The sequence below is a fragment of the Carassius auratus genome, chromosome 16, assembly GCF_003368295.1.
Source record: "Carassius auratus strain Wakin chromosome 16, ASM336829v1, whole genome shotgun sequence".
NCBI lineage: Eukaryota > Metazoa > Chordata > Actinopteri > Cypriniformes > Cyprinidae > Carassius > Carassius auratus.
The window spans coordinates 19,325,190-19,351,959 of NC_039258.1; the positions used below are offsets into that span (position 1 = coordinate 19,325,190).

A 26,770-nucleotide genomic window follows, 5' to 3' on the forward strand; every position below is an offset into this window, starting at 1 on the left:
ATACATCCAATAAAGACCAAAAAGTCTGTGACAACATTGAAAATTTGGAATGTATCTGGTTGGATTTGGATTTTGTAAAATAAAAATAAAAATAAGAGGATTTCACATTGTCATGTTATTAATATAATTTGTAATTGAAAAAGTTAGAGGAAGAGATAATACAGAATAAATAATATGCAAATATATAATTCATGTGTTAAGGTGCAAAATTAGTTTTATTTTAAAAAAGCAGAATAAATATATATATGTGTGTGTGTGTGTGTGTGTGTGTGTGTATACAAAATCTTTCCTGAAAATCTGGATTTAATTGATCAAAAGAGACAGTAAAGACATATATGTAATTTATTCATCAAAAAACTTCTTTAAAAAAGTGTTACAGTTGCCTCAAAAATATTTAGCAGCAAACCATTTAACACAGAAGACTGAAGTAATGGTTCCTGATAATCTAGCTTTTCCGTCACAGGAATAGATTGATTTGTTCATTTGTAATAATCTATATCATATATATATGATCAAATAAATGCATCATTGGTGAGCTCAAGGGACTCATTAAAAAAGTACTATACCAAGCCCACACTTTTGAACAGTATTGTACTATTTTCCAATGATTGTAAGAAGTTTTTTTTGCAGTAGCAGTCATAGGTAAAACTTATAACCCTATATGGGAGTGATAGGCTTTTTCCTTTTCCCTATTTTTGCACTCTGAATAGTTAGTTCTCTAACTGTTGATTTTCTCCTACATGAACACCTACTCTGTTCTCCAGGTCATCCATCACTTTGTTCATATATATTATGCAATTTTCAAAGTAAATCTATTTTGCTTTCCATTTCTCTCTCTCCATTTTCTTTCACTCAACCCATTTATACATCTCTCCATCTCTCAGTGTTTTGCAACAGCAGGTTCTCTATATGCCTCGGGGAGTATCTTAGCACAACGAAACAGAGATCCACTCCCATTTCCAACCAAACCCTCAACGGTTTCTACACCCTCCCTAGGTCTTCAACTTTTTTCATCTAACCACATAAACCAATATTTTCCATATTTGATTTATTATCCCAACCCATTCCAACCATTTCCCTGTTTCAGATGCAGTACTGCACGCTATTAGCAAAAAAGTAATTATATGTCAGTGATTATTCACTCAGGTGAGGCTTAGAAACCAAAACAATGTGTATATAAATGTCTTCTGTAGTTGCCCGAAGGGCAGACACAGCTTGAAGCGTATAAAGGTTGACCAAAGTTTGTCAATGTTATTATTGTTGTCATTTCTTTTGTTGCATAACTGTGGGGCTAATTTTGCATGTCAGGCAAGGCAACTAACAAACAAAGTAAGTGTTCCATAGAGATGCATTCAGCTCATGATAACAGCTATGGGCTTGTTTCAAGATGAGGAATAAATACATTTTTCATGAGATATTTCATCATTCCCATCTGAAGTTAGAAGCTAATCAAAGCTGTGAATAATTTTCTTTGTTGCACAGATGAGATCTCCTGAGCCCACAAGGATATGCATTAGAAACTTGTCAGCTTAAATGCTAAATTAACTATAAACATCACTTCATAATGTGTTGTTATTGAATTATCCTTCTTCTTCTCATTTTTCAACACAAATGCTTTGTTGGGATATCCTGCAAGCGATTACCTCAAAGCCCCACTCACTAAATGACTCTGAAGGCCATGCATTTGCTGAATGCTGCAATAACAATGAAGAGGAACTTTTACACACTAACATTAACAGGACATTAGAGAATTTGTGTTGTACTGGATCCAGGGTTTCCAGGCTAAATGGCAAAGTCGTTTACACCTTTATCACTTTGTATTATGTAAATGTGGCCTTTGTTCAGAACACTGGATAAATGCCCATTCACTTTCATATGCATAACACACACTTTCACACACAAGTGGAAAGTATGGCCCAAAAAAATGCTAAACACTCCCACACAGATCTATCCACACTTTATAGACAGCAGCGGCTACTGTGTAGGGGGATAGTGAGAGAACAAAAAAGACAGTATGTACGAGAACGAATGAAAGAGAGAATAACTGAGAGGAATTTCAGCTTCTGTCATAGACTTATGCATGATGCCAAGCCAGGCTGTAAAGGGAAGCCTGCTGTGGGCAGATCTGTTCCTGAACATTTGCTCCGAGCTCTACCTCCTACGCCGATGGAGCTCATAATCTGCATTTTTCAGACTGAATAGTCAAAAGATGTCTACAACACATCCCTGCTGTCCCTGCTCACCTGGTGAAGGTGATGCATTTCTCTCAAAGCAGACGGAAAAGCACCCTCACTCACACACTCAACCTTGACTAATTGTCCCAAACTGAAGCCTTCAACAACATGGAACGTGCATGAGCCTGCCCAGCCCTGCCTAGCCCAGCCCAAAATAGGTAGACACGCTTTCCTCTCAGCTCACCTTTCTACCCTCAAGTCAAAAGATCTGGACTAAATGAGGATAATTGGTCTGGACTGTGACCCCAGGATGAGTAGCCAGACCTGGATTAGAGAGAACCAGGGAGCCCCTGCAGAGGTGGGACGAGGGGGAAAAGCCCGGATGACTGGAGTTGATGTCATATTAGTGTTATCAGGTGTAAAAGGGAATTTTAGGGATTACAGTTTACTGATTGATACCCAGGAAATCCTGCTTTGTTTGTCATTCTACGCGATGTACAATTTCCAAATGTAATATTTCATAACTGACTGAAAAAGACAGCCCACAGTAAATTACTCAACTTGCTGTCACTGATTTGATTAATGTTGAACAGGGCTATAATATCCAGTAAACAGGTTATATATAACCTATAGATATCTTACAGTTCGACGCTTGTATTGAGGAAAAAAATGCATTTAAGATAATTGAAATAAAATTTATAAAACAACTTTCGTAAAATAAGAAATTGGGTTACTTTATAATAAAGACATTTTATTATTATTTGTGTTATGAATATCAAAAGTTTATAAGAGAAGAATAATATTTATTTATTTATTTGGTTAGAATAAAATGTGACCCTGGACCTCACAAAACCAGTCATAAGTCACTGCAAAAGCCAACAATATGAGTCCAAATGATCGATTTTCCTTTTATGTCAAAAATCATTAGGATATTAAGTAAAGATCATGTTCCATGAAGATATTTTGTAAATTTCCTACTGTAAAAATATAAAAACTTCATTTTTGATTGGTAATATGCATTGAAAAGAACTTTATTTGGACAAATTTAAAGGCGATTTTCTCAGTATTCAAAAATAGTTATATCTCAGCCAAATATTGTCCTAAGAAAACATAAATCAATGGAAAGCTTATTTATTCAGATTTCAGATGGATTCCCATATAATAATACATTTTAATGTAAAAAACTGATTCATTTGAGAGTTATTAAACTAACATAATTAAAAACAGTGTTAATTGAAATACAGCTTAAATAAAAATAATATAAAATATTGACAAAAACATAGATATTTGACGAATAATATCAACTAAACAATAATTAAACGTTTCCTTGTCAACTAATTGAAATGTTGAAGACCTAAAATGACTATAAATGAACTAAAAATAAATAAATACACTTACAAGGGTAAAAACGTAAAAAACAAATAAAATGTAACGAAAATAACAGTTCACAATATCAATAAAAAACTATAATATTCTGTTAAGAAAACTAAAACAACACTGATTTATTTGTCATGGTCTTAGCCTGTGCGTAGAGGCGTGTCAAATAATAAAGCTTTCCTGGTTTCATTGGATCTTTGTTCTTTGGGGGCGTGGTTTACGAATCTGATTGATAAAGCGGTCTGAGCGCACATTTTCTCCACACTTTACCGCTACAGTTTCTGCTAGAGACTCATATGAACCTGTTATCCAAGTACATCTATTCACTAGTGTTTCAGCGAGTCTAGCACTGCAGTAGTGCACATTTTACGTTTCAAAGTGCAAAACAATCCACTGCACTAGTATCTATTCATTTGAAGAGCATTATATCCCGGACTCCATGGATTTTCTGTGGCTGGTGTGCGTCGCGGTGAGCGTCAGCTCCTGGTACGCGTCTGCGGAGCGACACAGTGTTTACTGGAACAGAACGAACGCAAAGTAAGATTTTAATTGTATAAAACCTTTCAGCTGTATTCATCCATCTTTATATAATGTAATTCATGCTAGCAGTCTTCTGTGATATTTTAAATCTCTGCATAGTACACTAACACGAGTTCTCCAACTAAACGCTTGTAATACGCAGAATATAAATATAAAAACTACGTATTATATACACTGCATTAACAGTCTAAACATTTTCACAACAGTTTAGCTGCTTTATTTTATTTTATCTAGTTCATGCAATGTTTTGTTGCAATTTCTACTTATTTGCCCTTCTTGATATTCATTCGGTGGGGGAAGGAGCATGTATAGGTTAAGGAAACAAATAATATCTGTAACACATTACGAATCATTAACCCCGACTTGCAGTTGTTTACTAGTTCAGTTCACTTATCACGCATTTCATTGGTTTGCTTATCTCTGCCTCTAGTCTAACCTTTAACATGCTAGTGAATGACATGATAATTACTAGAGACAGCATCTGGACGGAGAAGTACATGGAAAGAAACCAGACAGATGGATAGACCGATCAGCCTAAATATACACACAAGTTAGTTTTACTATATTTATGAGGGCATCCTATTGACAGGCTTTGCTACCAAGATATATTTACTGTAACTTAGTTTTCCCTCGGCCAAACCTGTTGATATCTGTAGATACAGCTAAACGGGAAGCAATGAGCCAGTTCTTGTTTACTACATTCATGAGAAACTTATTTATTTAGCTTTAAAAGAATAGTCTAACTTTTACACACACATCCATACAACAATAAATAAACCGACATAAACACACAAAATGAGATTATCTGTGGCTAGTAATAGCTAATAGTAATAGTGTCTTGTTACTCTTAGTAAAGAAAGAAAAAGTGAAAGTGATGATATTAGTATGATATTAAGTTGTTACCGTTACAGTTGTATAACCCCAAAGCTCCTTGATGGGATGTTTCATCAAATGATAGCGATTGTAATCTCACCTCAGTGAGGAAGGACAGGTCATCAGACACTTTAGAGCGATCGATACGAAAGACAGCATTCAGAGCGATTTATTACGCTTTTAGCAGGAAACTCAAGAACAAGAAGATGGCCTTTTGTGGATATCAGGAGTTTGTTACTGTAAAACAGAATCTTTGACCATGAGATGATATCTTTTTATTCCTTCCCATAGTAATTGACTTGTTTCACCTGGATTCACACGCACACAATGATAAGCTTCTAGTTATGAAAGTTAACTGGTGATAGCTGAACTGAATCCGTGCTCATGACCCATTTGGAAGTTTTCGTGATGTCACAGGTGATTCACAACGTCTGTTGTGATTCGGTCTGTTTCTGTGAGTAATTTATCAATGTCATTGTTGCGCAACATGAGTGTACCAGCCTTAAGCAGACACGGTCTCAGAAGAGCTTGGCTTACTATCAGCCAGCAGACAGAGAGAGAGAAACAGCCGCTTTGCCTGAAGAAATAGTGAAAAAATCATGTAATAGAGACCAAACTCTTTTTAGGACCTGCTGTGAAAAGAATGGGGCAGAAGAGAAAGTGATGGAGTAATAGGAGCTGCTTGGGTTTGGGTAGAAAAAGAAAAAAGAAAACAGGATTGGTAATTTGAGTTAGAGATGTGGATGGAGAAAAAGAGATGGGGGGGGGGTTATGTGGCAGCAGTCTGGTGCTTGGTCCGGTCTCTAATCCCAACATGGTCCACATCCACGGAAATGGTTGCGTAACCACACTAAGAAAATTTGTAATAACAAAACACTAAGCCCTCATAAAATCTCAGCATTAAAAATCTTGAGTGGATCTCTTCTTTTAAAGCTCTTGTTCTTGTACACATACACAAAGACCTTGCTTTATTAGCATTGAAGAGGTTAAAAACAAACGCCCACACATCTAAACCAGAATTGTAAATATAATCCCATTTTGAGCTGGTCATAATCTGGCAGGTGTGGTGGGATCTGCGTTTTAACGGCATCTTTTTCCAAGATAAGTCTCTATTATTAATCTTATAGAAAAAAAAATTCTTAGAATAAAAGAAACTTCTTTTACTTTTCTTTCCTTTGACAACTTCCATCAAAGCTTTGTTTAATCAGCCCGTGAAACTCAATCAGTCTGTGTGAAATTGGATTAGTCAGGCTCGACTAATCAATGGCAGATAGGTGTTAAATATTAATTGGCGTGATCATCTGATTCTGTAGGTGGCGCAAAAGCGTTCGCACGCAAACAAACACAAACACATGCTCGACTGTTTTTAACCATGTGGGTGTGAGTGAACAGTAATGATTTAATCTCCTGCGCGTGGACTTTGGCGAGCTGACGCTCTGGTTTGACGGGTACTTGCGTGAGTGTTCGCCCCGAGGAGACTGGTTTTTCAGGTCCAGATTGACATATGGACGTTGTTTTCGACAGTCTGTTTTTGAGCTCGTCACATGCCTACGCCTGCACGCTTAGTGTGCTGAAGGGGAAGTACACAGTCCAATCATGTTAGCATCATTGAATCATTATTTTTTGCCCTGAATCATGCGTTTATTTTTATGTAGCTACATGTTGTCATATACATGAGCATTCACTCATCAAAGTTTCACTGGCTCGCATACGGGGGGGAGGGGAATGTGCAATTCGGGTATATTTAGTAGACTGGGATTCCTTCCAGCAAACATGTTGCTATACTTGACCTTTCAGCTGTCCATTCATTGTCCACCCCATTTCTTCATCGTCCATCCCTTCCTCAGCAAACACACTTTGTTTGATACATGTATCTGAGCATTATATTACTGAGTTGTTCTCTTGAGGAGGAGGGGAGCAAATAGATCAGCATAACCAGACAGATTCCACAGACAGGCTGTAAATACACCATCTTTAACCCTCCCAGTTTTTTGTTTAAGGTTCATAAACACGCAGACATGGTGGGCTACGTATGCAGGGCTATAATCTGTGAAACGAACAGAGTTCAGGCTCAGATTATACGTAGATGTGTGTAATCTGGCCGGATGACCCATTCACACAGAAATCACAGTGTATATTTATAGACTCCAGTGTAATCCAGTGTTGTATAATCCTGCTTTACACAGAAATTGATGTGTATGGAAAATATAATCCATAATTCCACAAAGCGTTATAGAATGTTCTACCATCTAGGGCTTGGATTGATTATGAAATCATAGCCGTTTCTGGATAATTTCTGGTATTTTTTTTTTTTTTTTTTTTTTCGCAGATTAGAGTTCCATTTCAAGAACTCAACTGGTCAAGTTATGATGATTAGTAACTGACAGAAAGTAATCTGTTGTTCCAGTTCAGTTTTTAATGTGCATATAAACCCTTTAGGCCTGTTTTTAACTCCTTGCTTAGTTTCTTTTCTCTTCACTCATTTTAACTCATAAATCCCGTTATTCTGAGCTCATCCTGTCTTCTCCTTATCTTCAGCCCAGACTTCCTCACTATTCCTCTCTGTATGTCCTTATTACCCCCCAGCTTCATCTTTCCTTGCACTTTTTTTCCCACACAACTCCCTTTGTCTATCTCGTTTCGTCCCTGATTACTGTTTTGATTCCCGCTGCCCTGTTGAGTTGGAGTTTTCCTGTTTTTCTGTCTGCAGCGTGTTTGATTGTGTAACTGTCGGTGTAGTAAAGTGTGTGACCTGTGTGAGCTCACAAATGTAAACAAAAGAACCAGAAGCTTGTAGCCTGGCTTTACTTAATTACCTCAAGTGGAGTGTTTGCATTCAGCGTCTTCAGCGGCTCACTGTTGCCATCTACAGAACGCTTACAGTACTTTCATTCAGTGCCTATATTGTTTTCAGTTTATTATTTCACAAGTACTTTTGTGTGACTCAAGTCGCTGACTTTGAATAAAGCTCACAGGATGCTACTAAACAACAAGCTTGCATATCAGCAGGCAATTAACATCCATTTAAAAGTGAAAGAGAAAGGGAGGAGGGGGAAATCAGGCATTTGTGAGGGAAGGACTGAGGGAGATGGGACTGGGGGGTGGGTGATGGGTTAGAGGTCAGAAAGAAAGAAAGAAGTGCTTCTCTAAAAAATTAGCCTGAATGAAGAGGCCCAGGTTTATAATGTGATTTTAAACAGAGCGGAGAAAGAAAGAGGGTGGAGAAGATGGAGGAAAGGGGGATGGGAGACAGAAAGATATATACAAATAAGATATATAAAGATTGGGGTGGAGCAATAGGACAGTGATGGATGGGGTGAAATTGTGGTCTTCTGCTTTAAACTCACAAATTGCGTATTATCACACATATTATCACACAGCCTGTGTTGTGTGATAAAGTTTTACGTTGACCTAAAACTTCTTCTTTTTTTTACTCCGGCCATTGTAATATAAATATCATGATTTGTACATTTGCAATATTTCAATGAATTTGAGATATTGTGCAGCCCTACCCCCAAATCCAATTTGACTTAAAACATGTATCTGTAAACCCTTCCCCCAAGCCCCACTTTAACCCCTGCAAACGGCCCGTATTGGATGGGTCTGGTACCGGTGAATAGCAGCGGTGTGATCCGTGTGCTCAGTGTGATAATCCCTGGTTTGGAAGAGCGGATTAGCTGGATGGCATTCCGACCCGTTCCGCTACGGCTGGGGTAATTACCGGCATGTAATCGGGCAAGAAGGACAATATGAGAACATACTGATCGGGAAGAAAGTGCGAGAGCGGTGAGGTTAAAAGGACTTAGCGGACTTAACACCTTGAATCTTTCAGACTTTAACGATATGAAGGTGTAAGACTGAGACGTCTCTGTATATTATACTTGTAATGGAGAAAGAAAGCCAGACAGACACGAATAGCGTAAAAGCTCCGTGCAGGCGTTTGAACAGACAGGTTTTATTACTTGATAGTGTGAGAACAAGCCACTAAAATAGGATCATAATACTTGTCATGACAAGTAGCAGGTCTTAAAGGTTTTCAGTAACCAAACCCTCAACTGTGTGTGTGTGTGTGTGTGTGTGTGTGTGTCAACTGCTGACAGCGAGTGTAGTGCAGTTGGCAGTGTGTACATCTGTTCTGAAGCACACAGTGCTGACCGTCTCTCATTGTGTGTGTGTGTGTGTGCTCTTGTTTTTGGGACATATCAGGACACAACTCTGTATAATTACATTGGTATGACACAGGTATCACAAGGAGAGGGTGACTTATGAGGACATAACCCATGTCCCCATTTTTCAAAACGCTTATATATCATACAGAATGAGTTTTTTTGAGAAAGTAAAAATGCACAAAGTTTCCTGTGACGGTTAGGGTTGGATGTTGGTGTAGGGCCATAGAATATACAGTTTGTACAGTTAGAAAAAACATTACGCCTATGGGATGTCCCCACTTTTCACAAAAACAAACGTCTGTGTGTGCGTGTGTGTGCGTGTGTGTGTATGCTACTGACACAGTTAGGGTGTGTCTGAAAAACCTGACCCTGAACTTTGACATTACTGAGAGTTTAAAACATTCATCAGAGAGATGAAAGAACACAAACATATCTGAAAAAAATCAACTATATATGATACAAAATAGTGTGGGGGGTATTTAAAAAAAAAAAAAGTCTCTTATGCTCACCAATGTTGCATTTATTTGATTGCAAAAGAAAATAAAAAAACATTAAAACTGTGATATTCCAATTATTCCTGTTATGGCTGCTGAAAATTCAGCTTTGCCTATTATTATTATCAATATTGAAAACAATTGTATTGCTTAATATTTTTGTAGATATTGTGATTTGTCAGGGTTGTTTAATTTTGAACAGCTTGTATATATTGTATATTACATAAAATATATAATAGATTTTTTTATGATATGCCCTGATATTATTATGATAGTTTTGTGTTACACACAGTGGATCATCTCACGTGGGCCGCCATGTTGAGATCACATGACCAACCTAATCAGTCAACATAAACCAATTAGTTACTCCAACTTTAAGTTTTTAAGCCCACAGGCAAACATTTAAACCCGAGCTCCTCTGTGTCTTGTGATGAACAGATGGGTGATGTGGCCCCCGGGGGCTGCGGGTACAGACACTCCTCTCGGATCTGTGATGTTTACATGGATCCGTGCCTCTCTTACAACAGCATCACTCTCACGCTTGGCCCATCACAGCACAACTGTCACACGGGAACAAGTGGACACGGCGGCGTTTGAAGTGACCGATCACTAGGATGAAAAACACGACAGAGCTTGTCTGTGATTGTTTGAGATATCAGCGGCTGGCCTTGGATCAGCTCAGAGAGATTAGAAGCGCATGGGAATCGCAGAGTGAGGGCCCACCAGACCCTCTCAGCGTGAAACTAAACTAGGGATGCACTTAATATGCAATACTTTTTGGCTCAAAAGAAATTAAAAATAAAACCTCCAAACTAAAATAAATGATTTAGATGCCGATTGTGCATCCTTAGGCAAACACCTTGGTGTCCAAAGACTAGACGCGACCCTGAGGCCGATCTTTGTGAGAAGGAGGTGGGGAGAGGAGTTGATGACACCCAATTTGTGTTGTTGTCTTGGTCTTGCAAACACATTGTCATTAGGTTTCAAATAAACCGCTTCAAAGGAACATCAGATGCTTGCTTGGTCTCATCAGCAGTGATTTGTTAATTGGCATATTGAATGCACATACAAAAACCGCTGCTTTCCCACACACAGAAAAGGCAGCTGGCTTAGCAAGGTGTACACCCAGTCTTTTGAACCCTCCATTGATTAGAAGCTGTGCGAGACTGACTCTAATCTCCGCGCTAATGAGCGCAGTGATGTGTATGTTTACCCCCCGTCTGAAAAGACCGCCAGGCTGTTTAGACAGGTCGGCTAATGCTTACCACAGGGGCACAGTGGGAAAGAGAGGGAGATGAAGGGGGTTGGAGTGGACAACGGGGGGCCCGTCGGGAGCCTTTGTGTCTGTCCGTCATTTAACCATGGCTCCCGATGGCAACAACAACAAATACATGTGCCAAAAGGGAGAAAGTGATAGAGCAAAGGGCATGCTGGGGGAAAGAGGCCGCCTTGTATTTTGACAACGGTTCACATGAGAGCCGTGTGAGTAAATGTTATGGTAATGTGATTGGGTTTGAAGATTTTGGATATATGGAAATGTGTTGGCGTGTAGCGATGTAACACTCACCAATCACATGACTTATGGGGTTCGAACAATGGTGTCTTGTGGTCACTGCGGGAGTGACGCTACTAAGAAAAACATTGTGATTTATTCATAAATGTTGTGCAAGCAGTTTTTGTACAAAATTCACAATAGTAAATCACTGACAACATGAAAGCAACAAGACCGAAAGAATAACATACAGAGAAGCCTGTGGATTTGTCATTTGGACATCTGGCAACAGCAGCAGGGAAGCTTAGATCAAGACCAAAATGAGAAAAGCAAATGAGACGACAATAAAAGAAGAGGCAGACAGAGAGGAGGCTGTAAAAACACATAGAGCCGATTCAAAGAGCCTGTCAGTCTAAGCGGCTCCAAGCATAAGATTGTAATGGATCACACGAAGTCAAGAGGTTTTCATCAGAAAAAACATAAATAATAAATTACTAAATGTATTTTAGATCTGCCAAAGTTAATGTGTTCGCTTAAAACAGGTTTAAAATAAATGTAACCTTTTTTATAATAATTTGTTTTGGAACAATATTTATTGTGGAAAACACTTGATTGAATTAATTAAAATAATTTATCTTCAGTAAAAAAATATGTAATTTCCAGATAATATATAAATTATGCTGTTGTTCACTATTTAGTTATATAGTGATTATAGTATATATCATTATTTAATTCTGACAACATTTGTCTATAAGAGGAAAAGAGGAAGGTATTCCAGTTCTTTGTAAAAGTAAAGTGAATTAAATGGACAAAACATGTGGTAGAAGTTTGCAAAACAAGCAAACAAAAAAACGGATGGACATAAATCAGTGAAATTAATGAAAAGGAAACCTGCCTTTTCATGCAGGACATAAAGAAAAACACAGTTGGACAATTTCCCACATTTCTACAATCCTTCACCTAATGTGACACCAAAATACAGAGAATGAAAGAAAGAAAAAAAGAAAAGAGGGATTTTACAGGGTGTTTTACGCAAATAAAAGCAGCAGGTGAAGGGTGAACACCACGCACCCACCTACACACATGCATCAGGGTGTAGCTCTCGCTTTTGGTGTGTACTGATGACGCTTGCCTGAGGATGTTTCAGTGTTACCAGTACTTTTGTTTCTGTTTGTTTGCGCACGTCTAGTTCTTTTCTGAGAAGGTTTTAATCCTGAGGTGTGTCTGTGTTCTGTACAACTCTATTGTAGATTGTGTTCAGTAAATATTGACAGCCATTCATGGATTTTCTCTCTCTCTTTTTTCTTCCAGTTTCCTATGGGATGATTACACCGTGGAGGTCCGCATTAATGACTACCTAGACATCATCTGCCCTCACTACACACGTGGCGAGATCCCATCCCAGGAGGCCGAGCGGTATGTGCTCTACATGGTGGAATTGGAGGACTACGAGAACTGCAAGCCGCAGTCCTTCGACCAGCTGCGCTGGGAGTGCTCCAGACCTTTCGCTCCTCACGCTCCAGAGAAGTTCTCCGAGAAGTTCCAGCGCTTCACTCCCTTCACTCTGGGCAAAGAGTTCCGCCAGGGAGAGAGTTACTTCTATATTTGTAAGCATCCACATCTCTAACTCAAGTGTAGATCTTTGTGGATTTTGGATCTGCTTACGACAATTAGTAATGATGGATATGAGTAAAATCATTTTAATATATACTTAAAGCAAAAATGTATTCAAAAGCTGTTTAACAAAACCACTTCACTGCTTTTTTTTTGTCTTTTGTCAACCAAATCAAAGTGCATGTGATGTGACCAACAAAGAATAAATGCATAACATTTAGAAACAAACAAAAAAATAGTGCTGGGCAGCAATTAATCGTGATTAATCGCATCCAAAATTAAAGTTTGTATAATATATGTGTATTGCATATATTTATTATGTACATACAGTGTAAAGACACACACATGCAGTATATATTTTGAAAATATTTACATGTATATTTTATATTCACATAATTTATATCATATAAATATATTTCATATATGAACATAAATATATACCCGGTGTGAATTTATATATGCATAAAATACACATTTCACAAACACATATTATGTACAAGAAAACTTTTATTTTGGATGCGATTTTAATCTTTGCCCAGCACTAAAAAAATGTAATAAAATAATAATAGAACTGCAAAAAAGAATACATAAAATAAGAAATTGTACCATAGAGATGGCCCCTGAAGACCTTCATCGTCATTAAGAATTCAATAAATGTAGATAATCTTTAAAAATGGGTTTAAAAATCATTTAGAAAATAATTTTTAATGCATTCAAAGTGTGAGTTTTTTTTCCCCAAAGCTTATGTTACAAAGATGACCACAAAATGTATGCATATATTAGCATTTATAAGCACATCAAGTGTATGTGTAGTAGGGCATCAGATTCCAGTTCTAAATTTGTGCTCTGTTTTCCACAGCCAAGCCTCTTCACCATCATGGACAGGAGTGTTTGAGACTGAAGGTGGATGTAGTTGGACCTCATGGTAAGTCAGATCAGTTTTTTTGCACTTCTAGCCAGACATTTCTTCAAGGTTAACTGGATTACACAGACAATGAAGCCTTACTGAGAGTCCAACTATATCATTTAATTTTCTAGGTTCCGAGATTAAGAAGAAGACCATGGAAAAAGATGAGGAATTAGAAGGGAAGGTGGCTGCTGGTGGAGTCCATAACCCATCAAACAGGCTTCCAGCAGGTGAGCACTTCATATCAGTCACTCTTCTCCTCACTTCTGGCAGTGTGTCTATTTGCTTTAGAAAACATGGAATTTTTAGATTTCTTAAGCCAAGAGTGATTGGCAATGGTAGTGAAATATACTCATCATCCTTCTCTTCGTCTACTTTCAGATGACCCTATTGCCATGATCCCAGTTGTGCAGAGGAGTGTGGGCAGTTCGGGTGTTCACATTGCTCGCGTCTCAAGTTTCGTCACGTTGATCTCTATATTCCTCTTCCTGCTTCTCCACTGAACCTAATATAAGAAGACTTAATGGACGCTGGTCCGTCAGGACCCAAAAGACTAATGCCGGTGCTGGTTATCGGCTTTGAAAATCGATTTTATATAAAGACTTTTTATACAAACTGAAGTTTCGGTGCTGGCGTGCAAGTTGCTGAGTGACGTGTTTGTATTTATGTTTGTAAGAGTGATATGAGCAGAGAAAGGTGCTTTTTTTTTACCATTCTCTGATTCTTTTCCCCATAAGCTCTTTTTGATTTACTTTTGTAGACCGTTTGTGTTCATTCTTCCTGAAATTCATCACAAATGTATTCCCAATGTGATGCGGATTAAACCCTGAAGAGCGGAGAGCTTGTCTTGTAACCATCAGCTGTATAAATGGAATTGTGATCACAAAGTTGAACAATGGGTTAGATGTTGTGTTTGATGGAAACCTTCTCTCTACTGTACCGATTTGAGCCAAAGATCGCAGGATTTATCTTAAAACTGTACCTGATCGTGCACCTAAGAGTTGATGTTTGTGCATATAACAGTGTTTGTACATCTAGAAGAGTTATCAAGCATTGGTGTTTCCTGTGTTTTGGATCTCGTGTTGCTGTAGTTTCAGTTGGTTTCTGTGATGTAATGTGAACACACCCTACAAAATGTACTGGCACTAATGTATAGATGAGATCAGAGTTTTTTTAAACAACATTTGGTTTTGAACAGGAATGTTTGGTTGTGCTGTTAGAGTTTTGTGAGCGAGAGAGAGAAGCCGGACTTCTGATAGAAAGCACAACATGCACAAACAATTCAACGATTTAAGAAATTCTCTCAAATAAGTTAAAAGAACAATTTCTTTTGTAATAACTTGTTTTGTACTGTTATTGGTTTATAAACTTGTAAATAGTTATGTAAAAAATGTACATATTGAGAGTTATATATAATAAAGACATTTGTTAATTATGAAAATGTGTGAAAGGTTATTTTTATTTATTTATATATATATATATATATATATATATATATATATATAAAACAATGGCAACACAGACATTTTTTTGTGAAATTTGTTGAGGCCTCAGAGTAAAGTTTAACACTGTCAAAACACTGTTAACACTCTCACTGTCAAACTTCCTGTCCTTTTTCATTCCCTTTTCAACTCTTTTTCCTGGCCAGGACTTCACAGCTTTTAACCAAACATTCAAATAGGGGTGAGATGAATGAAAGAAGAGAGGGGGGATAGTAAAGTGGCACTTGGGTGCCAGGACGTAACTTTTTCTTTGACATTTGAGAACATTAAACACTAGATACTTCTTCTCTATTTAACCACGTCAATGGAAAATTCATCATTTTGTTTGAAAGTATGAAGTGGAATGTTTGCAGCAATAGCATCATGTGAACTCGTTATACGGTCGTCAGGTATGGCTATTTTTGCGCCCCCATAAATCATGGGATTGTAAAATCCCTCATAAACTTGCCTTGTTTCTTCATAACAAATGCTATATTGATTAATTTGAAAAAAAAAAAAATCATTATTGGCCTGGTAATGATTAATAGCCTAGTTGTATTATGCTACAGTGAAGAACTAAGGTACATGGCCTTCAGATATATATATATATATATATATATATATATATATATATATATATATATATATATATAAAATTTATTAGATTAAATCATTAAAAGACTGATGAACTGTTAAGGCGTAAGAAATAAACAACATCAATATATAAGAAAATGTTAAGTTTTAAATGTTAAGATTGATTTCCCATGGCACGCTGAATTAGAAAAATTCTGTCAAACTATAACTATATAATATAAAATACATCAAACACATATAATTGTTACACATATGTAAACATATAATTGTTAACTATGATGGTACTTTATTGCACCAACTTTGCATAGACGGTAGCATAAAACACCATTTCACAAAAAATAAATATATAATTTAAAACAATAAACCTTATGAGTGAACATGACCCAGGACTCTACTAAAACAGTTCATTCTTGAACTGAACCCCCCCCCCTGCCCAATGTTGAAAGCAAAACTACGTCCTTGAACTCAAGCATCTTATTCAGTACATTATCATTTGACAAAACTACAACTTCAATTGTAAAATAAATCATGACATTGAAATCTCAATGACATAAATCATGACATTTGCTTAGATCACTTTCTTTAGGTATATGCAAATCATATTAAAGCATCAATTCTATAATTTCTATAACAATAAATTATAAAATTATAAAAATCAAAGAGTGCAAAAAAATCAAGAATTTCTAATACAGCAGTATAGTTACATGAGAGAGAAAATGGTTGAAATATTTGTTTTAATATCAACCATAGGGGCAACGTGTGATTAATAAAACACTTTTCCTTATGCATAATTGTCCTTAAACTCCATTACTTTTAAAATCTGCATCTCACTATACAACCTATAGCCTACTACAAAATCTCATTATATTCAAAGAAATATATCTAACAATCATCGTCACATTACACCTCTTATTTCACTACACAACCGGACTACAAAATGACGTCGGTGAGCAGCGCTCGGTGACAACCAATCAGAGTGAAGGAATAGATCCCCGCTGATTACGAACACGGAAATTGAGGAGGTAGACGTCAGCGTTGCACGACTGCAAGATTCATAGGTTTTGTGAATATAATTTATCTCGCTTGATTCCACAGGTGTCTGAATAGAAGCACATATCATTTTTCGCATTTTCAGTCTATGGATTTTCTGCAGTTGCTATCATGTGCGTGCATCATATTCACCGTCGGGATGTTCACGACGGGATTGTAAGTGTGTTCTCCTTGATATTTATAACCAGTCATATCAATTAATCACATTAAGTTAATGTAACTTAGCTGAGTTAAACTACATTTGCGGGTTTTAATAATTTTCGCAGCTGGTGACATGTCTCGCCTAATATAATCTGACTTCCCTCAAACTAAGTAAACAGCCTCCTCACAGCGATTTAACATTAACGTTACCATGATAACAAAAGTTTCGGCCAACATACTACAACTTACTTATTGTTACGACTGATAATAGCCAACACTGACATCGGGAACATCGCACATTATTATGATTTTACAGCTGTCCCAATAACTGTAGTAATTATGGTATTTTGCCTGAAACAATGGTATATTTTAACAGCTATATTCTGTATGTGTATGTAAGTTGAGCATGTAAACATTTGGATGTTGTGCAGGTCACCTGAAGCAAATGCAATATGCCATACGTGTTAACTTACAGTGGAAATGGTAAAATATATGTCCTGCAAATGCATAACTTCCTGTATCTATGCTCATATTGCAAGATAATGTTCTTCTCATTACATCCCTCTCTGCATTTGCAGGACAGACTTGAAGAAAATGAAGGCCACACAGAGTGCAGATAACGTACAGTTTCTGCCCTTCCTCACCACATGTTTGAAGTATGCATTTATTAATTGACACTTGTAGCATTCATCTGGTAATGTTGTATATATGTGAATGTATCTTCATACATGCATTGTGCATGGATTTCAGTAAGGCTGATGATACACGGGGCAACTTTTTGGACAATGTTGCCATCAGCGGGCAACCAGGTGAGACACAGGGCCCATGGCCGATCTAAAATATCCAGATGGAGTTTTGTTACCCATTCTCAATGAGAAAGTGCCCAAGCAACGCTGTTTAAAAAAGTTGCCCATGTATCATCAGCCTTAGCCTGAATGATGAATGTTTCTCTGTGTGTTTTAGTAATCTAGGCTGGCTGTACTATGGATTACTGAAGGGAGATGGAACGTTGATGTTGGTGAACATCATCGGGGCCTTTTTACAGACCTTATACATCATCACCTACTGTCATTATACCAAAGACAAGGTTTGTCGTCTAGCACTGTCTTTTTACTATTTCTTATTAATTATACATTGGGGGTCCAAAGTCCGAGACCATTTCCTTCTGTTTTGCATTTTTTATATTTTAGTATTAAATATTAATGTAATATTTTAATTACGAAGTATGTGATCACCATTGCAGCTTGATTGAAAAGTCGAAGTGAAAAATGAATGTCCCTTTTTTTATTTAATATTACATACATTATTGATAATATAGTTTGAATTAATTTGATAAAATTAATTTAAATATTAATATCAAGTTATATTATTGGATTCATCGTTTGTGGGAAATTTATTTAACAAGTGAATACTATATAAATTAATACAGGCATTTTAATTACTTGTTATATCATCAAAATACTTGTTTGAGTGAAAAAAATTAATTAAAAAGTTTAAAATTGAATTGAAAAATGAATTAAAACCTGAGTTGAGGGGGGAAATTGAATTGAAGAACTTTAAAGTTTACATCCATGTTAAGTCAAATTTGATCCGAGATTTTCTTTTGACTGTGTGCTCAGACATTTAAACCCCACTGTATACAACAGATAAAAGATTTCGGAAATAATGTTTTATCAGTGTTCAGAAAATAGTCAAAATGTGTCAAATAAATGGTATAATTAATTAGCTGAATCTGTGTGTGTTTCAGAGGCGAGTGTACTCGCTGACACTGGCGATGGTGAGTGTGTTGTGTGTAGGCTGGGTGTATTTCACTGTGCTTATTCCTCCTGGAGAAGCTCAGCTCTCTCAGCTGGGTCTGACCTGCAGTGTGTTCACCATCAGTATGTACCTCTCTCCACTCGCTGATCTCGTGAGTACGCACCTATACATTTAACCAGCATTCATTCTGTTTAAATACACAGGCAGCAGTGACCTGCACATATTTACTGATAATCACATTGCAGTAAAGCACATGAACATATTGTGAAAGCACCAGAAGCTTGTATTAGCATTGTAGCATATTACCAGCACAGTCTATGACAAACACAACTAGAACATATTTAAATATATTTAATTGCATACATAAATGTGTTATTTATACAGGACTTTTAAAACCATGCTGACACATCAAACTTAACACAAAATAAAACCATGATAACATATAAATATGATCAAATAACAAGGCTGATTATGAATTAGCTTGATGGTGGAGGGAAAAAATTACAGGAATTACACCACATAATAGAATTAAAAATATAATTGAATCAATCAACCATGAACGAAAAAAAAAAGATTGCATACAAGAAATAGACTAATACAATTTATGTTAACAGTGACTCCCTTGCATATCACATAAAGCATACATCAACTCTAAAAGAAATGTACATGTCCCTCTTATCGTTTCCTTTGAAAAAATAAATAAATAATGGTTTGGAGTCTTGTATTGACATTCCAGCGTTCCATCATTTGTTTATCACTCCATTCATCCTTCTTTTCTGTGCCCTCTCATAGTCTCCATCTTCCTGTTTTGGATCTCTCTCTCTCTCTCTCTCTCTCTCTCTTCCAGCTCTTTCGATCTGTCCTGTGCCCTGTGGTGTATTTCCTGTCATTCTCGTACCTCCTTTTGTTGCTTCCTGTTTTTCCCTCCATCACTGTCTGCAAGTGTCAATATCTGCTTGTTCTAGCAGAGACTATGCGTGAGTGTAAATGTTGTGGTTGTGGTTGGAGCTGTAATGCAGCATGTGCGCTTCAGGGTTGCTGATCTTTGGTGCTTAAGTAGAAGACACAGGTTTGAGTCTTGATGCTGTCATGTTTCAGTCTGCTTTCTGTCCCCTCTGTCCTTTTCTTTTTGATAATAAACCATAGCAAAAGCATTTTCCTCTTAAAAAAACATTTGTGTTCTTCATTTCCACCAGCTGGATATTGTGCGAACTAAGTCTGTGGAGCGCTTGTCTTTTTCCTTGACCGTCGCTACATTTTTCACATCAACATCATGGACACTGTATGGCCTTCAACTACATGACTATTATATCATGGTAAGATGATAAAGCGACTGATCTGAGACAGTGGTTTGAGGTGAAGCTGAGTGTCATTATTTTTATTATTATTTTGTCTTTCAGGTGCCCAACACCCCTGGCATCTTTACTAGCATAATTCGCTTCTTCCTCTTCTGGTGGTTCGGAGACGTCATGTCAAATAAGTCCTCCTATAAACTGATCCAAATCTGAGAGAGGATTTCCACTGAATGTGATTGAATTAAATTAATTGCCTTCTCTACTTTCCTTTACCCAAGCCAGAAGACATTCTGGTTTCCTTCACATTTGACTTCCATGATACCATCTGAAGTGAAACTGCCACTTTAAATTCTGTGTGGACAGACAATTTTCACTTTTTCTTTTGTCTTTGTAGGAAAAAGCATGATTTACCCAAAAATGTTAATCCTGTCATAATTTACTCATGATCGTGTTATATTCCAAATCTGAGTTATGGCATGAGAGTGAGTAAATGTTGAAATTAAATTACATTACGTTTCTTCCAAAAAAAAAAACTAACTGCATTTATTCACTTATATTATTCCAAACCTGTATGACACATTTTCAATTTTTATTTTTATTTTTTATATATATCATTTTTTTTTTTTTTCCTGCATGTAATTACAAAGAATTGGAACAGGAGCTTTAATTAAAAAGACCATACTATAGTAGTCATCATATCATTTACTATATTCCAAGTTTTCTGAAGCTGTGAGTTAAGATTTAAGAAACTAAAAATCTTGATCTTAGCTCTTGGCACCTGTTTCATGAACTGATCATTCTTGGTCTTTTCAATGAATTTGCTCATTCATCTGAATAACTCAGATCAAGCTCACTGGAGGGGAATATGATCAGACTATCATATAAACTTACATTTAGCAAACATGTCTTTAAGATCTATTTTATGAAACTTGTCTATCATGAGATTTCCTGTTCATTTTTATTATTTATTTTTTTATATAATAATTGGGTGTGAAAGACTCTCCTCAGAATGTATTTTGTTGTGTCCTGGAAGACACGTAAGTCATACAGGTTTTGAATGACATAAAGATGAGTAAATAATGACAGTACATTAAAATCTTTAGAATTTTAAGTTCTCTGAGTGACAGACTATTTTCACTTGATCGTTTGGTTAATCCTTGTAAGGATGAGGACGCTCTCAGTTTGTTTGGATGTATATCTTAATAAGTGTTCATAATCTGCAAACACAACACGCCTTTAACTGAGAGCTCAAACCTGTTTGTTCCCTTATGAAAATTAACCATAGATTTATTATAGTAGTAACCATGTTATTTTTATTTATTTGTTTTTTTTGGCTGTTAATCACCATTTGAATAACCAAAGTTTTACTACAAATTCTATGGTTAGTGTAGCCAAACCATGGAGGTTGTTTGTTTGTTTTTTTGTAGAAAAAAAAACATGGTTAATTGTCATAAGGGTTAATTTAGCTGGTTCTCTGAAAGTGATGTGTTACTGTTAAGCAGGTACAGTTCTGTTACTTAATGAATGTTAATTAATCATAGCATCATTCTTAACTGTGTCCATATAGCAGTTTGGCAGCTATTTCATCATGATCCAACTCAAGTGACAAAGCCCAAAAGAAACCTTATGTGCATAAAACCTTCCTTTGTGCTGAAGAATAACGCAAATATAAAAATGAGTTTGACTGAATGTTGTTTAATTCAAAATATCAGTCTCTGAGATTTCAGAGAACAGGAAAATTGTACGTTTTGTAGCTGGAAACTAAAATGGTCTTTTTCTTAACCCTGTCACTGTCAGAACATTGTTCTTAACATTGAACCCATAAAAACAATAACATAAAATCTTAAACCACTTAATGGTACATATGCTAAATGGTTTGATCTGTGATAAACATAAACTTACATTATGTATCTTACTGTACATCTTTATTCACTGCAGCCTTTCCAAGTCTCTAAGACTGGGCTTTGTGAATATAAAAAAAGGGTTATTATGATCATTTAAAACATATCAACGTTGTTTTATTGTTACATTGTTTATTGCTTTGGTGTTGGAAGTTTATTTGTATGTTCCTTTGTACTATTTTATATCCTATGCAACAGTGTGTATTATATCAGAGGGGATTTAGAGGGATGTTCTTTCTGGAGTTTACTGAAAACAAAATGTCTCAAATAAATTTTATATAACATAACCTTCAGTGTCTGGCTGAAACTGAGAGAAGAAGTTATGAGAGCTTAGCAGAGGAATGTGAGAGGATGTTGTTCTGGTCTCAGAGAGGATCAGCGCTGATTGGGAGCAATGAAAACTCAAACATGCTCAAGAGCCAAGGCATAACGCGTGCTGACAGACGTTTTAATTTCTGTGGGAAATAGCAGCACCTTTATCTCCCGCTATTAGGTGTTTTGTTTTGTAGAGCTCTCCTCAAATGTTTGCTTGTTTGTATTTGTCTTGGTTAGCACGAGCGAGTGGGAACCGCGTGTTTGCCGTTTCTCACTGCCTATGGAGTCTTTACATGCTTTTCCTGTCTGCTTCTCAGAGAAAGACATGAAAGAGGAAAAGCATTGTGGGTGGTGATTGTTCATCAAGAAAGTGTGTTTCTGAAAGAAAACGAGAATTAGTGATTGGCAAAACCTCTTTTGTGAGAGAAACAATGCTGAGCAAAGCTGTCGGAGACAAAGGGATTTTTAAGATGTTCAGTCATGTTTGTTTGAACACTTTTAATGGTAAATGGTCAAGTTTACATTGATAAACAAAGTGTTAGAAGATCAGTGGTTCTCAACTGACGGGTCATGACCCAAAATGGATCACAGGTCCATTCTGCTGTGAGAGTTATAGGTCACAGACAACGGGGGAGCAGAAATGCATTAAATCATGCATAGTTATTATATTTCATCACTACTGATAGAGGTATAAAAATACACTAAAGCATTAGTCTGACAATGACAGTTTTTTTTTTAAATATACCATATTAATAAGTAAGAATTGTTCACCCAAAAAATTCAAATTTCCTTAAAATGTATTCACCCTCAGGCCATCCAAGATGTAGATGAGTTTGTTTCTTCATTGGAACCGATTTGGATAAATTTAGTAATACATGATTTGCTTTAGTAAATGGGTGCCATCAGAATTGGAGTCTAAACAGCTGACACAATAATCCTCGAGTAATTCACATGACTCCAGCCCATCAATGAACATGAAGGTGTTTTAACTTCAAACTGTTGCTTCTGCTCATGATATGAGTCTCTATAACAAGTGCTCTAGTGAAAAAGTCAATCCCCTATTGTCCTCTCACATTAAAACCTATTTGTTTAAGACTATTTGACTCATTGTGCTTGATCTTTTCTTTTTTCTCACCTGATTCAGACAAGATTACTTTTTCACTTGAGGAAGCAATATTATGGATAGAGGACTTGTATTTTCATTTTAAGTAAAGGTTTGGATTTCTAAACGCAGCTTTTCACTTTAAAAAAATGTTGACTTTGAGTTGTGCGAATTACTTGTGGATTATTGTGATGCTTTTATCAGCTGTTTAGACTTATTTTGACGGCACCCATTCACTGCGGAGGATCTACTGGTGAGCAGTGATGTCATGCTAAACTTCTACGAATCTACTGTGATGTAGAAACTCATTTACATCTACATACATAGCCCGAGGGCAGCACAATTTCAGCAATGTTTTATGTTTGGTTGAAATATTCCTGTAAAACAATCTTAGTTGAAGTGAAAATAGAAAGCAACTTCCATGAATAGGTTTAATTCATTTATTTTGCAGATAAAGGAGAAGTCAGTGATATTCAAGAAAAAAAAAATGACAATAATTAGGTCAGAACCTTGTTATTTTCCATTTGAAAAATGGCCACACCACAAGCTCATCACGCCAAAACTAGGAAACGGTTTAGTGTATTTACAGTATACACTGTCTCTGTTACTCAGATAAATAAACCGAGACGGGGCTGGACGGTCAGGAGTGATGGGTGACCATGTGGAGACAGAGAGACTAGACAACACTCTCAATCCACGCTCACACAAAAGTGTGTCCAGTGTTTTATCCTTTGTCACACAAGGTGGGAGCACTTGTGTGACCGCATCCGGGCAAATGTGTGTATTATGAATCTCATCTGCTTGATCTTGGGTGTGTATATTAGGGTTTAATCAGTACAACAATGGGAGTCCACAGCAAAACAGGATACCACTGTTTCCTGCAGCAGAGACTGTCTCTGGGATACACACACAAACATACACACCACCTTAAGGCTGTCTAGGTTGCTAACTATACTCTCAGTGACATTTTTAAGGATTCCCATATATAGTTGATCAATAACTAGTATTGGTAATGTATGGTAATGTATAATTGGCACCTTAAGGATCTATTTCTACTTGATTTAAACCCTCAAAAAGACTATTATTGGTGTAACCAAATGTGATTCAGTCATATTAAATATACAATTTATTTTAAACCTGAATTGTATTACAATTTTATATTACATTCTAACATGTCAGTGATGATCCAAATAAATGTGCAGAAAGAGCTTTTTAAACTTCTGTTCGCTGAACTCTGAAAAACAGTAGTGTGTGTTTGCTGCATCAGCATGCAGGCGTGTGTGTGTGTGTGTGTGTGTGTGTGTGCAATGTCAGCTCATATGTTTCAGCTTTCAGCAAGTAAAACACACCTGTGAGAGCTCCAGCTGTTGTTTTGAAGAGCCCAAACAAGGGAAGCCGAGACAGAGGAGGAGGAATGTGCTGCTCTCTCCTTTTTTCCTTCAGCCCTTCTCATCTCCTGTATCACGTTTGTCCTGTTAACTTTCATCTCATTCAGGTCTCCTTTTTCCTAACAGCCTTAATTATATCTGTCTCCTCGTGCTTGTTCGCATCTGTCTGCTTCTGTCTTCATGCCAGAACCGTAGATGTTAACAAAGATGCCGGAAGCACCACAAGTCGTACCGACATGTTTTTAATACATAGACTCCATTCTTGAAATCTAGAGAGAAAAGTAATAAACGTGAGACGGAGAGCAGAAGACACAGGCACAGACAGGCAACAACCCTTTCGGCACCTGCTGACCTCTGTCGTGGATATCAGGGGGTTAAACTTCTGCTAGTAAAACAGGTTAGGTCAAAGGTCACAGAGTATAATGGTGACCTTGTTTTTCTCCTGTCCAGCTGTCTAGCCATCGTCTCTCTCTGTGTTTCATGTGCAGTTGCTTTAGGCAGGTATTTATGAGTAACTCTATGTAGACTAGAAACATTCAAGCTGCTATTTCAGGCTTTACCTACTTTATTTTTCTGTACTGTATCATTTGCACTAGTTTTAATGGCAGCTGCTGGGCAACTGTTGTAAGCTGGGATGTCCAAGTAGCAAACCTTGAAAAAAAACATATTTAACTCTGTTAAGAGCTCTCCTTTAAAAATTGGGCTCCTATAAATATAAATGGCTGTCAATGGATAAAGATGTCTTTTGCAATCAGATTTGGACACATCACCTCCAGAGTCTGATTAAATCACGTTTATCAGCCAAATCTCATCGCCTTGCCTGAACTGGAGCTCTTAGAAGTGCATTTAATAATTTAATGCTAATTTTATAGGTTTTACACATTAACGGTATGATCACATTTACCTTTGTATGGTGAAATTCCAATGGTGAAATACTTTAATCTCAACAGGAATCCCTGCAATTACACATTAGGATAATTTCTCAATGGATTGTTACATTTTCAGTATAATCACTGAAAAATAGTAACTGTTTGGTTATCAGAATTCTTCAAAATATCTTCTTTTGTGTTCAAGAGCAGAAAGAAAAGAATGAACAACTTGAGGGTGAGTAAATGATAACATAATTAAATTTTTTGGGTGAACTATCCCTTTAAGAATTGAGTGTTTTTGTGAGTCATCTGCATTAGATCAAGACTGTTCTCATAATAGCTCTCTCTAAAAGTGTTTTATTATCTGTAGTATGTGTCACCTTTTGCAGTGTATTTTTCACTGTTTTTAAATAATTAGGCATATTCAGATTAACTTAACCAGGGTTTTTCACTAAACAATTGACAAAATCCTCATGCTCAATGGCTGCCAGCCACTTCTGTAGACACATTAGTAGTGTAGTTTGGTGTTGAGATGAGCAAAAATTAAGAATGGAAATTTATTATCAAGCAGAGAAGAAACTGCTGAAGAAGCAGAAAAGATCTTAAGGCAGATGGCATAAAGAATGACACATAAAAACGAACAAACGTAGCTATAGCATACACAAGGTGGAAAGATTTGAAGAAAATAGTGATGCCCAAGTTGCTCCTTTCTTCACTGGGTAAGTGAATTCATTATTTTGTATACCTCTTTAATTAAACTTAAAAGTATCAGCGATTTGTTAATCTACATCAATAGGTGGTGATGCTAACGCTAGCTAATCCAAAAACCTTTAAACCTGGACTATTATTTTGTGGGAGGTAGTAATTGAATGGATAGGCTATTTTATTGTTTTACCTGCCCTTACGAAATATAAGTTTATTCAAGTGTGCTATTAGTATACTTATTTCAAACTATAAAATAAGGAAGTATGCTTTAAGTTTACTTTTTATGTACTTCTCAGAAATGGGCTTTATGTACTCCTCAGAAATATACTTAAAATGACATTTAAGTTTATTTGGTTATGTTATACTTACAAAAATTCTCAATCCGTTTTTTCATTATTACACGGTAGAGGGCGCTAGTGCACATCTTCAGCACAGAATTTCCAAAAAAACAAAACGGATGAAGACAAGAGAAACGCCAAATACTCAAACATGTAACAGATCATCTGACATGAAACAGCATCAAAACTTTAA

The 26,770-nt window shown here is 36.6% G+C and overlaps 2 protein-coding genes across 2 annotated transcripts; both read left to right on the plus strand.

The window, feature by feature from the left end:
* Nucleotides 1-3,803: 3,803 nt before the first annotated feature.
* Nucleotides 3,804-15,081, plus strand: efna1b (ephrin-A1b). Its single transcript, XM_026284667.1, has 5 exons — nucleotides 3,804-4,088; nucleotides 12,431-12,726; nucleotides 13,593-13,658; nucleotides 13,772-13,870; nucleotides 14,022-15,081. The coding sequence occupies exons 1-5, from the start codon at nucleotides 3,991-3,993 to the stop codon at nucleotides 14,141-14,143; spliced, it is 681 nt and encodes a 226-aa protein (XP_026140452.1). The 5' UTR covers nucleotides 3,804-3,990; the 3' UTR covers nucleotides 14,144-15,081.
* Nucleotides 15,082-16,698: 1,617 nt separating this feature from the next.
* On the plus strand, nucleotides 16,699-22,147 carry slc50a1 (solute carrier family 50 member 1). Its single transcript, XM_026284668.1, has 6 exons — nucleotides 16,699-16,921; nucleotides 17,485-17,562; nucleotides 17,870-17,993; nucleotides 18,654-18,815; nucleotides 19,861-19,980; nucleotides 20,065-22,147. Exons 1-6 carry the CDS (start codon nucleotides 16,854-16,856, stop codon nucleotides 20,170-20,172), a joined length of 660 nt encoding a protein of 219 aa, XP_026140453.1. The 5' UTR covers nucleotides 16,699-16,853; the 3' UTR covers nucleotides 20,173-22,147.
* Nucleotides 22,148-26,770: the final 4,623 nt, after the last annotated feature.